The 13860-nt window shown below is 35.9% G+C and overlaps 1 protein-coding gene across 6 annotated transcripts in view; it reads left to right on the forward strand.

Annotated features, from left to right (window-relative positions):
- Positions 1-13860, forward strand: part of CEP112 (centrosomal protein 112) — a 405933-nt gene that overhangs the window by 184443 nt on the left and 207630 nt on the right. For all 6 annotated transcript variants that reach the window (XM_057501633.1, XM_057501632.1, XM_036899724.2 and 3 more), the window contains one exon: positions 5728-5910. In XM_057501633.1, coding sequence (XP_057357616.1) covers positions 5728-5910 — 183 coding nt within the window. The remainder of the gene's footprint in view (positions 1-5727; positions 5911-13860) is intronic.

Consider the following 13860-nt stretch of genomic DNA (forward strand, 5'->3'; position numbering starts at 1 on the left):
GCTTGATTTGGCAAAAGGGGATGTACTGCAGTGCACGAATGGAAGAATTCACTTAGAGCAACAAGGACAGCCATCCATTCAAGGCAGAGGGAAGGCAGAGACTGTGCAGGTAGACAAGCCAGTCTGGTGATCAAGTGGTCCTCTTCTGACTACTTTCCTGGGTGCCACATGTTAATTCAGAATGATGAATAATTGTGAAGCATTATAGTAGGTGATGTGAGGAAACTGAAAAGAAAGTAGATATGGCCCATATATTGGAGGAGTTTATAACCTGGTTGCTCTGTTTATCCTTCTAAATTCCATACCAGTTGGGAAACTCTGATGATATTTATATTTCATATTCATTCAACTGCAGTGATGTACTAGATTAAGACAAACTGAATGTGTTTTAGAGGAACAGATGTAAGGTAAAATACATTAAAATTAAAATGCACAGATAAGGGATATTTTTCCCAAAAACGATGAACTCCATCTAAGAGGGTAAATTCTTAGTTAATGAATTTCCTCAATTTGAGTGGCTTGAGTTGACCATCATTAAACCATGAAGAGAAATCTCATGGAAGCATTCGACTATCTGAATCCTTCCTGGGTTTTAATTGAGATCTGACAGATAACAATGCAGAAAAAGTGGCTAATTTTTCAGAAAGCTTTATAAGCTCAGGGTGATTATCGCCAGTCATTATCTACAGGTGCCAGGAAAGTATTCTGAAGTATTAAATGGGAAAAACCATTGCAGATAAATGTACTTGCTTCTGGCAAATGCAACATTTATCAGCTTCCTTCCTCATCACTGTTGTGCTTCCAGCCTCAGGTCTCAGTGTATCCTGAGCTTTGGGAGCTTCTGCAGGCACTTGTCCCTGGCTATTGATAATTGGCTATAGGGAAAAGGGAATGAAGAAACGGTATATGTCCGCAGCCCTTGCTATTAGCACAATAATATTAAACATGCAAGTAAAGAGAACTCATGCCACTAAACTGAACTGTTGACTGACAGATTTCAGGGGTGGCTTTTTTTGTTGTAGCAGATATCAAAACCTGGAGCCACATGGCCATGCACAGGTGACAAATTCCATTTCTGCTCTTGACAGACTGCTGATGTTTTACTATTGTTTTTAGTGGCTGTTTCTATTAAGGTGTTGTTCAGAAGGTCAGGCCATACTGTGGTATTTTCTGCACTGAAAGGAATTTGATTCTGAGTCCAAAGGCTCAGAGCATATTGGGTAAGTCCCTAAGATGATCTTTAAAGGGAGTCTTTATCTTTCATGTAATGGATGTTCAATAGCACCTTCTACATCATATAACTGCAATTAGAAGAAAGAGTCAAAAATCTTTTAGTAAAAACACAAAATCAGCCTAGTGAAGTTGTGCTAAGTTTACAATAGACTCTGGCTCACTGGAGCTGAATTTCTGGAGCTCTAGAGAATTTGGTAACTTATTTTGGCATTTGTCATTTTGCAAATACAAATGGGAAACTACTCAGAGACATAACTTGATGATATTAGGTCTATTTCTTTAAATGGAAAAAAAACAGGTAATGATAGACCTGTTGGTATGGATCTTGATGCCGTACATCTTACCAACTATATGAAAGTTGTACTAAATGTCACAACCAAGAAGCAGAAGTTCTCCACAAGGTGCTCTTGAGTAGGATGTGGGATGGTGTGGCAGTGTTACCTGGCAAGCCTTACAGAAAAATCCGTATCTTTTAATGGTTAACACTTTAAAGCAAAGTGCCCATTGAACTATTAGTCTGATGTGTATAATTGTTTATAATATTTGAACTGACCTTCATCTCTCTTTTTAAAGACTGTAGGGTATTTAAAGCAGTTGGTATTTTACTAGGCAGTGGTCTTCTATACTGCTCCAGTCTCTCTGACCCAGGGAGGAGATGCTAGTACTGCTATGGCTCCGTACTGGGGAAAGAGGTCAAAAGTCTCAGGAAAATGAGAATATTGGAATGATTTTGTTACTTCAGATAAGCAACCCCAAGGTGCTGAGGAATGTGCACCGATGGTGGGAGCCCCAGTACTATGGAGCAGCTCCATGGTGGCTTCCTCTGTATGCCTGGGTCATCAGTAGGAGATGCTGCCATGGGACTAGGCTGCCCACGTTCAATAGGATAGTAGGCTTCTGAAATGGCAGACACCAGGCGGGGCAACTCAAACATCGGATGGAAGGTAGAAGTGATTACTGTAACGCCCCCCACGGCTAAAGTGGCAATCCGGGTGTCTTGCCCTGCAGTGGCAACAGTGCATCCAGTGTGTTGTTCTGAGGGGTAAGATAGAGACCAATGAGAGAACTGTGTGTTCAGCACCAAGACAAAAGTCAAGAGCTGGCAAGTGAACTTCACACAATTCCGTCTTGACCTTTCTCAGGGCCTGGAATGCACTCCTATCTTGGACACTTACATGAAGCCTCAGTTAGAATGAGGACATTATTATCAGAATGTGAAATGTTATAGTCTGGATGGAGGGCTGTGCTTTCAGGGACTTCAGAACTTCAAAACTCCACTCGAGCTTCATGTTCAGAGTGTGTTGGCGGATAGCATAGTGGTGAAGCGGGACTTACTCATCTCCTATTTCTACCTACAAAAATGGTATTTTCATGTGAGTTAACCTAGTAGTTGCTAGACAATGAAGACATTTTCTCACCCAAATCCCAACCACTGAGTTATCAAGCCCAGCATTTGGGAGAACTCCTCAACAATATCAGATGCTTGCACATGAGGGCTAATCATCTCCCCTGTCTCTAGAAAATGTGCCAGTTTGCTTTAATATATGTCAAATGGGCACATACCCAGTATAGTTATCACGGCTCAATGCTTTCGGACTGGGGAATTTGAAGCTTTGCCTCCTATATTGCAAAGAACTCTTTAGCTGGCCTTCATTGAGCAGGTTCCTTGGTAATGGTGCATCCTATTCCCCCTGTAGCATGTACTATGGCTTCTGGACCACCTTGATTTAGAGACCTCATTGAGCACTCAACATTCCTCCTTGTGGATACTGTCTGCTTTTACATCCTCCACATCGTCCATGATTTACCACCTCCTGGTCACCATTAACTCCATTAGACATTGTTCTTGCTTGGTCAACCAAAAGCATCTAGTAGTCCAACGTAAAGAAGATATGCTCCTTAATGTTCACCTTTGAGATGTGCCCCAAATTAAACACTGCAATGGAAGCTGCAAAGAACTCTTTAAACATTTACTTACATGAAAGGGGCTAGAGACCAGTAAAACCTTGAACTTAAACACAGAGCCACCTTGATGATGGCCTTTGTGGTTATGAATAACATCATTAAGATGTTTCCAGGAACATTATGGTTTTTCTCTTGAACTTTACCATTTGTCAGAAGACTTTACCATGTCTGCCAGAAGATGCTGGCAGTGAGGAAACCTAGGCAAAGATGAGAAAGGGCTCTTAACATCTAGAAGTTGGCCACGCAGTGTTGAATTGAGCACACAAACCTAAGCTTTTCACTTCCATAGGTTCCAGCAGCCTTGAGATTTGTTCATTAATTAGCATTACTGAGCCTCAGGCCCTGACAAAATAACACACTAATAATTATTTATGAACCTCTGTCTTTAGGCTTGAAATTCCATTATCTCTGTTTCATTTGCTCCTGATTTTTTTAAATGAATAAACTGAAATTTGAACACGGGCATGGTCATTGATCCGTCTCTAAGAACTCTTCGGATACCTCAGAGCAGTTCCTGAGGAAATGCATTATTCCTAGAGCCTAGAATGAGGCAGTGCCTCTCCTGACGGTCTCACAGTGACCTCTAGTCATGAGTTTTTTTTCTTGGGGACAAGTTCTGTAATTCTTCTGCCTTAACTATAAGTCAGTTGGTTTCTTTTCCCTAGAGAATTGTAAAATATTTTTGCTTTCTATCAATTTTAAATCATACCCATTCTCCTAGTTTTTATGCCAATTTTTCTGAGGGTTTTGAGAATCAGATCTCAGTAGAACTTTCTACCTCCTATTTCCTTTCAGTGCGTTACATATTTAAATTATTTAAAATAAATTTATAATTTTATTACAATATTGCTTGGTAGCGTAACACTGGATAGAAATAATGTGTTCAAGAACTAAAAATATTCTCAGTAATTCATACTCTAAGCTGCCTGATTTACTGCAGTAATATCAATAAAATGTCAAATTCTCTCTTCTGTTGGGACTTACATTGCAGTTGTGTGAATCACAGAGTAAAACATGCACATTTATGTTAAATGAAGACAACTTTACTACTTGATACAGTATATAGGAGAAAATTTTTATATTATTTTATCTGTATATTGCCAACAGTAGAATAATATGAAAGAAAGATCCCTACATTTTAAATAGACATAAATTCACTCAAGTACATCTTTGCTCTCAGAAGCAAAATCAATTGTTCTGTATTATTTTTTATGTTATCTTGTTCTGATATATTCAGGAATTAGTAATCATTTCTTTCTTTTAAATATAATAAATTTATGAGTGGTCAGAAATTTCTTGTTCATTTCCAAATCTGAGAAAAGTCACAAAAAGAAAAAATTTGAACCCTGTGTTTAAGAGCAAATCTAATTTGTGTTTTGATTCTTAGTTTTCAATTAGAGGATGAGAATTTCAAATCTCAAAAGAAAACAACTTCTGAAATTTAGTGCAACATGCATTCCTGGAGAAATGAATGCTATAGCTTTAAGATAAGGTAGTCTGGTGATTCACTGCAGGAAACAAGATCGATTTGGAGCAGGCTCCTACTGTTAGCTTATTTGAAGATGGATTCTCACGCCGAAAATAACACAACATATTCTAGATAACAGCAGTTTTTTCCCCTGAAATCCACCAAAACTGAAGAAAAATCCAAGTGACTGTTCTCAGCAGCTGTGTGGCCTGGAGTTCACTGGGGAAGCTGGCTTCCTGCAGTCCCCTATTCATCACCTGCTTCAAAGACAGCCTGGCTGGCTATAGTTTGCAGGCCAGGTAGGGTGCCATTGTGCACAGTCTGGGAGGATTAGTATCAAAGCTGCGGCAACCAGGCCCTTGGTCTCGGGCTGCCATTCAGTCTAGCAGGGAGAGGCTAAGACTGGCCAAGGTCACAGACTCCAGTGTGGAGTGGACTGGGAAAGGATCCTGAGAATAGAATGCTTTTTATGAAATCATGGCGCAAGCTTGCGGCACAGCAGGTGCCCTTCTGGAACACATAACATCTGTTTATGTTGGTATACCGTAGCTGACAAAAGATAATAGAGCTTTGAAATTTATCATTTTATTTTTAAAAAGACAACTGTATATGCAATGATCCAGATGCGTATTCAGCTCCGATCTTTTATTTGAAAATCATAAAGAAAACTGACCGATTTAATTGCTGCTTTTTACATGTATATATTTAAGCTAAAAGCAAAGCATACTGACTATTAACCATTTATAACCATTGCTGATCAGTAATACCCACATTTTTGGGGAAGAAATACCTAGCATTCAACATAATTTTTTTCAATATTCAGGCATTTGTGTCAACAGATTGCAGGACGATTTCCTGAATATGCCCAACCGTCTTGAATATTAGCAGGTTTGGTAAAATCCCCCCCTGCCCAAAATGAGGGTATTTCAAGGGTGAGGTAATAATGACGCAAAAATGCAATTTTCAACTTGGACAAATTAGAGAAAAATTAAGCTGTCCATGAGTTGTCATGACGACAAGGATGTTCTGTTGATGAACTGTCCTCCTCATTGTCCAATCAGATAGTAGAGCTGAGGCTGGAGCATGAACAGGAGAAGACGCACCTATTACAGCAGCATAACGCAGAGAAGGATAGCCTAGTCCGAGACCATGAACGGGAAATTGAAAACCTGGAGAAACAGCTTCGCGCTGCCAATATGGAGCACGAAAATCAAATTCAAGAGTTCAAGAAACGAGAATCACAGGTAATTATCAATAATATTTGATAAAACGGGTATCTGTTTTTAAAAAGTCATCAGCGTTTATGTTTTCTTCTTATTCTTGTTGATGCACGCTGTTTGATCATTTGCAAAACTGACATATAAATGTGGTTTTTTTGCTTTCTCCTACCCCCCCACTCCCTGTTTTGGGGATGAATAAGGCTTTAACTACAGAAACCACAGGTAGCCAGATTAAAAATCCCATGGCGCGTTATAACTTGGCCTCTTTTTTTATAATCTTGTCTCAGTTCCTTTCATGATGGATTTTTTTTAAAGGTATCTGCCCCTTACCCCTCCCCTCAGCCTCAGCAAATCCCTATGAAATATCTCAGCCTCACTCCTTGCTTTTTGTTTTAATCTCTGTAGGTAATCAAGCAGCTGTTTTAATATTTGCTTTCCCTTCCTGGTATTGCTTTTTCTCATTAGACTGTATTTGATTAGATCTCTCAGATAGTAACTGATAGAAATGACTCCAGAGCAGGGCTATTTCCCATCAGGTCTGTTGCTTTTTCCTACATGCACTGACACATGCCTCCTAGCCTCCATCTCTGTGGTCCCTGTTGGAAGCCATTTGGCAGAATAACCCCCAGCTGTGGTAGCATTTGACTCTTCAAACTTATGGATGAAATGTGCACTGTCAGCATGGAAAATTATCTTTATAAATTTCAGATGAAAAAAAATCTTATTGGGTGTGTATCTTTGTAGTACAATACATTCTTTAGGGTATATATAATCAAAGGCCTTTAGTGTATCCTATTGAGGAGATTGCTGTGAAATTTTATTAAAGAAAGATTGAAGAGCAATTGGTAACAATAAAAATATAATTTTCTTTTCTAATAAAACCATATATATACTAGGTCTAAATGCCTCTTTCCCCATTGAAATTGAACCATATTATCCACACCACAATAGGGTTCTTACTAGTTATCCTTCCTCTCCAAATAATGTAATTTTTAAACAACAAAATATCCTTTACTTATTATTATAGTGTTTAAACAATTTATAATTTTCTAAACATAAAAATTCTACAGATTAAATAAGATGTTAATTTATTGAGTGGAGGGCGGGAGGCGGTAAGACAAAGAATAGGAGTTATTTGGTTATTTTTCATTTCATTTTGAGTTGTCTTTTACTTTTGGAGAATGACTGGGGCAATATAAACATCCTTGGCACAGGTTTGTTTGTCGATAGTACACATTTTTAGGAAAATTATTTTCAGTTTGTCTTATGGGGGTTTGCTAACTAAAAAGGTAGTCATTGTAGTAGCCATACCAGAAGACTCAGGTGGTTCCTGTTAAGTCAATGTGTGTTTTATTTTTGCCTCCAACCTCATTAGAGCCTTTTGTAAAATATATGCTGATCTTCTGTTAGCCATACAATTGATTAAGTAAGAGTATTTTCAAAGTTATGTTCTTCTTCAATGATGCTAAGCCTTACCATTGTCCTCTATGGTAAGTGGTTCTGAGATTACACAGTAGGATTGAATAATTGATAATATACATTAATTTATATAACTTCCTACTATTTTGGTGTTTTTGTGGAAAGCTGACACAAGTGGAAGCCAAACTTAGAGGAAATCTTTGTGACTTTGCATATGTCATATCTGCCATATATAGGGTGCGGTTCATCCAATAACAAAAGGGAAATTTTAGAATTATTATGTGTAAGTAAGCCCAGGGAGAGTATAGTAAGTTATTAATCGAATTCCTTCTAATTGAAATATTAAGTTTAAGGACCACATGACCTCTTCAAATGCTTTTTCATGGGATTATATTTCTCATATTTTGTGTCATTCTTGGAACAATTGAAATTGCTGTCACAGAGATGCTAGTAAGCAATGGAAACTTAGGCTAAATGCATTCTTGACCAAAATGAAAATGATTTTTTATATAAGCTATTTGAGTTGTTTTTGAGAATGTTTTTAAAATAATTTTGTTAGTAAGTTATATTTTGAAACACCTTGTCATGTATACCAAAATGCTAATAATTTGTATTTATTTTTGGTTATTCATTGAGGATATTAATTCAAAATTTCCTTCAAGTAAGTACTAAATTTTCCAAATGTGTCCTTTCATGAATGTAGTCTAAATTATCTCATGTATAATACCTTTTAAGTTCTGAATTCCATTCACAAATTTCAAAAAACCAAAGTGGGCAGATATTTTTTTCAAAATAGAAGATCTTTTTTCAAATCACTGTTTTGTGGCTTGATGCAGAGCAAAAAACATGAGTCTTAAATATTGGATTGCATGGTTTTTAATTGTAACCCCAGAGAGACATACGATGCTCAGTTCATGTTTGGCTGCTCTTCTTCTTCTGCAATGGAGGCCATTTTGTAAAAAGGGCTGCTTGAAATATTTAACCAAAACTGGACCGGTGAAATTGTCTATTTTGGAACTTTATAGTTCTGTTTGCTGCTTTTTCTTCATTCTTGAATGCAGGCGATATACTGAAAATATACTTTTGGTTTCTTCTAAATATGTAATGTATTGTATGCTAATAAGAAAATCATTATTATAAAGCATAGTTACCTACCATAAAGAATCATTTATCAACTAGGAACTCCCTTTTGGTGAATATGCTGTATAACTGTTGCAGGTTGTTGTTATTAAGTAATTTCTGTTTTATAGAGAAGTGAAAAGTATAGTAACCCAACTAAGGACAGTTAACCATTTCCTTCATTTTATTTGGTGCATTTAGCTGATTATTCTGTGCATGTATTTTGTCATAATACCTTGATTTCAGTGGTTGTATATTTTATGTTGTGATACTGATATTTGCTAAAGGCACATTAAATTTTACCATAGTCATACAAGATGTTAGTCTGGTCATGTGACCTAAGGTCATAATATTTAAGAAAAAACATCCTGATCAGTAGGCATCAAGACATAGAAATTCACAACCTCACTGTCAAATATTTCTCATTTTCCATTTCCCTCTTATTGTAATTAACTTGGAGAATGATTTGATTGGTTCAATCGTGTTTTTTAATATAAAGAAAATTTATAAGTTTCATTATGATCATTTTAGGAAAGCTGCTTCTAACATGATGTTCTATATGTAATTCTTGTTTTGCTTTGAACTGTAATGCAGTGAAAGAATTCCTGCAACTTATTCCTTTGAATTATAAGAAAACTAGCCCATAGGTTTCTTGATCCCTTAATTGTTCTTTTAGGACCTGAATCACTTAAGAGATTGGTTGATCTTTTATGTTCATTGCCAAAGTGAGTGGTTTGTAAGAATACTGTAGAGACTGTCAGAGAGAACCTTTGTAATCTGCCCCAAAAATGTTGTCACCATCTTAGGAGAGCTGTCTGTGTGACCTGCTGAGGAACAAATTGAGGGGAGAGTTTAACCACAGTGGCCACTATGAACCACACTAGTATAATGCAAATTAGATGCAGCCGACTTGGAGGAAGGTCAGTGTTATCAGGAAATACATTAAAGTTAGAATTTTTATACAGTCAGGCAGTTCTTGACTAACATTGGCATCTTGATACCTTCCTTGATTCCTTTAACTGAGAATCATGATTCTAATATGGACAACTTATGCATAATAAATGCACAGATCATCTTGATCCTACCATTTTGAGTCACATAAGAGGGTGTACCTACCATGATTCTAAAATGTGGGTTTTTCAGAAATCCTTTTCTCTCTGCTACTTAAAAATAAAGTTGCCCAAAAAAGATACTTGAGATAAGACAATTTTAACTTTTGAAATTATATATCAGTATCCTTTATTTTCCATGAATTTGAGAATCTGGGCACATGATAAAAATATCCATTTATAAACTGGGTGTGTGAATGCATGCAGTGGATTAAGCACTGGCTATCACTCTTCAAAGATTACATAAGGATTAATTTAACAATATGTATGTCCTGAACATTACTATTAAACCTATAAGGTCTTCGGGACTTTTTTGGGTAGCATTTTTCTATTGAAAATATTTTAACTTCTTTAAAATTAAAGAAATTTTAAATTTCAAATTCTGCCAACTACTTTCAAACACGATTTGAGGCAGCAAATATACACACATTTATAGAGGTAAAATATAACTGAAAATAATAATTAACCAATTAATGATATTAATTGCATCAGAAAATGTATACTTTAAAAAGAAAACCTGTTAAGTACAAGTTTTTTCAGCTGTGAGCTCACCTAGAAGCCCTAGCAAAGAGGGAAACATGATGAATTGTGTAATTCTGATGATCTAATGAAAGGAATCCTACCAGTTCATATTTTTTTCTAGCTGTCAATTCTGAAAGATATTTATGACATGGGACAATGTAAAGCTCACTGAGCAATATAACTGGTGATGTTCTCTGTCTGTTAAAACATTTGGAAATAAAATCTGGTGGAAACATCTTTCACAAAATTTAGTTAGCAGGTTTTATTTTAACGTGCCAAAACTTCATTTTAATTTGTTGAGAATACCATAATTCCCAGCATAAAAAAAACCCAGCTGCTTTGAAAGATCCAATTCTGTACATATTATGAATTAAAATAAAACATATTTTAAGCCACAAATCTAACAAATTCTAGTACAATCACTATATGACTGTTCCTGAAATCCTTACAAAATGTCTTTAGGAAGTTAAGATTAGAAACATGGCTGAGATTAGAAACAGTTTAAAAGGTAATGCCCTAGTGTTAATTTCTAAGTGAGTTACTGTCTTTTTTATATCTGATTCTCTTGTCCTCTGAATTTATACTATGGGAAGGTATAAGAAATAATAAAATTAAATGGTAATTTCATCTAGGAGTATAGGACATTTCTACCTGGACTAAAATGATTCACATCCTACCCAATATAATCAAGATTGTATTTCATGATTAATGTTTATTCACTAATATCATTTACTTGGCTTTGAGGTTTAAATATTTTTATTCTTTGGGTCAAACTGGACTGATTGCCTGGAAAAACAAAACTGGAGACTATATTTTCCTCCAACATGATGACACTGTTGGTGTTCATGTAACCCCATTGTTTGTTCCCCTCTCCTCCCTAGTGACACACAGTCACATCAGAGTGGGTGCCTGGGGCTCCGGCTGTGTGCTCAGAGCACTGTGATATTTATCCCTGATACACTAAGTTATTTGTATTAGAGGGAAAAAGAGTGGAATTAAGTATGTTTTAAGTATTCATTGGGTTTTGCTGAAATGTACATAAAGTTTATTGTCAGGCATCTGAAGAGTTGTGGGAACATGTTTTTAACAATTTTAAGACTTTTCCAGTGGACTTGTGGTAAAACCACACTTTACTGATTTTCAATTTATTTTCTTTAGATGAAGTTTTAAGTATTTTCTAAGCACTGTATTTAAGATAGACCGAAAACTTTCTGTGTACATTTAACATATGAGGTTTTCCTAACTAAGCCATTTTTAAGAGCCTCTGGGGAAATATTGTTTACTGCGTAGGTAATACAGAATTTTCCAAATAGGGCCAAAGACCTTCTCTTATATTGACATAGATGCATTGATGTGAAGATCTCATTTCATTAGAATCCAATGGTGACATGTCTAATAGTATTACATATGAATTTAATATATTTGTATTTATTTACTATTAAATATACAACTGTATATAAGAAACCTATTTCTTAGGTAATTAATTAGGAAAAAATACAGGAAAATGACCTTTCAAGTAAAGTTAGCATTTTTTGTAGTCACCAGCTTTCTTCACCCATTATCATCCTAAAATTCTGCAATTATTTTCATCTTGTAGGCATGGAAGCAGCATGTATACCTATAGTTAAACTATTATAAGTAACTCAACTTGGTTCTCATTGTGGAGAAAATTATATTACATTTAAGAAACCAACACAGGCTGAAACAAGGGAATTGATTTCTCTAAGAATGATGCATTTGTAGAAGTATTATACAGTGTATCTTTAGTGCTGTGCATATTTTTTAACTGTGGCAGTTACCATGGAAACCACATTCTATGGCATGTGGTCCACGTTCAGATAAAGACTTCCTTTTAAAGACAAACCTTCCAAATAACATATACAGTATTCCCTTTGAATTAATAACTTCAGTTAATAATGATTGCTTTAAAAATCTATCTTGTGTTCTCATTATACCTAACACATTTTTTAGAAATAGTAAATTTGTTGTTGGAAAAGTAGTAATTAAATGCTGGAGATATTTAAAATAGGGATTTTAATGTGGTAGCTCTGCAGTGGTGACAGTTGGGGAGCTTGCAAGGGAATACAAATCTGTGTATACTGGGTGTTCTGCCAGGCAAGAAGCTTTTAGTATCTACATATCCATAGTATCTACATATCAAGTATCTACATATCCAGCAACAATACAGTCAGGTTACACAATCTAAAGAGATGACCACATCCAATTATTTTCAATTTACAGATAAAGAACCTGTAGTTCAAGGATGTCATGTTGCCCAAGGTCACAGAGCTGGCAAACCAGGGCTTCCTAATCTTAACGTAGTGCTCTTTCTTTATCTCGTAGCCTCTCCCAGGAAAGATTTTAGATATTTGGAGATACTCGGACATAACAAAAAAAGGAGCAGCGTAGAAGAGAGAGACACTGGTACTCTTTGTTCCCCACGCTGAAATTCTCATCACAGTTTGCATTCCTTTCAGTGATTCGCCATACTTGATGCTGTTGCAAAGTCATAATTGAATCATAACTGCTTGAGTTCCAGTTTGAATAAACAGTATCTCCTAGAACAGCAGTGAATTTTTATGCTTATGTGTGTTTAAGAGCAACAGACAATTTTTGGGTGTTGACCCCGTGCCAAGTTTTCTGCTGCATCCTTTCTGTTGCATCGTCTCATTCGCCCCTTCCAGGACCCTATAAGGATTAAATTTCTATTTGGAAACTCTGTTTTGACCTTCTTACCTGGTTCAGAAGATGACTGTATATATTTCCATTTTATCGATGAGAAAAGATTCAGAAAGCATAAGCAAATTGCCCAAGGTTACATAACTAGTAGTTAGCAGGGCTGAGACTCATGGCAAAGTCCCCTGTCACATATGCCTGCTTATGTAGGAGCTTGTCGTCTCTGAATTTCATTTATTCTGCATAAATTTCATTATATTTTCAATTTTGAAAAGTTATTGTGTTGTCATATTTAAAATACTGATACCCATAACTCAGACTGTATAAATCGACATCAAGATTTAGCCTAAGGTTTCTATCTTCTCCAAAGCCACAGGCCATAGTTATGTCTCTATTCTGAGGTAAAGTAACTCTGATGAGATATGCATTTCTTAATATTTTATTTGTAATAGAATTCCTCCCCACAAACTTCAGAATTTGTAGAATGGAAAAATGAGTATGTTTTTGAAATGGGTTCACTTTTGGTATTCACATTATTACTAAAATAAGAAGATATGCCCAGAGTAAGAATCCAGGAAGTTTTTAGGTCAGTGGGGCCAACCAATTTCTATAAAAACTGTTTAGGAATTTGCATTTAGTACTGGTGAAATACGGTATGTTGTGAGTGGCTTATTATAAGTCAATGTCTGTTATATTCCCATACTAATTTGGAATATTACAAATGATCCACTCATTTTATGGAAAGAATTTTTAAATCTCAAAGACTCCATCCAATGTTAGCATTTTTTTTTCCCTAAAGGAACCCTTGAAAGGATCCTATTGCATTGACACCAGCTAGTTAAAACTTTTTTGAAGTGAGGTCAAGGTGGTTTAGTAAGTTCAAACCTAAAGACTTTCCTGATAGAAGTACAAGGAATAATTAGAAAATGTGTTTCTTTTAGAATCCTCAAAAATAATTTCTGTCAATGCGATTTTGGCTTAATTTCAGGGTTATTTTGGTCAAAATGAAAAGTTTCAGAGCAGTTCTTTTTTATATAAAATGCCCCAGAAATAAATTGTTATTCCACATGCTGAATGTCATTCCCCTTGACATAAGGAAAAATGCCTTCAGTTATTTTTAGCTCTTCCA

Source organism: Manis pentadactyla, chromosome 4 (assembly GCF_030020395.1).
Source record: "Manis pentadactyla isolate mManPen7 chromosome 4, mManPen7.hap1, whole genome shotgun sequence".
Classification (NCBI taxonomy): domain Eukaryota; kingdom Metazoa; phylum Chordata; class Mammalia; order Pholidota; family Manidae; genus Manis; species Manis pentadactyla.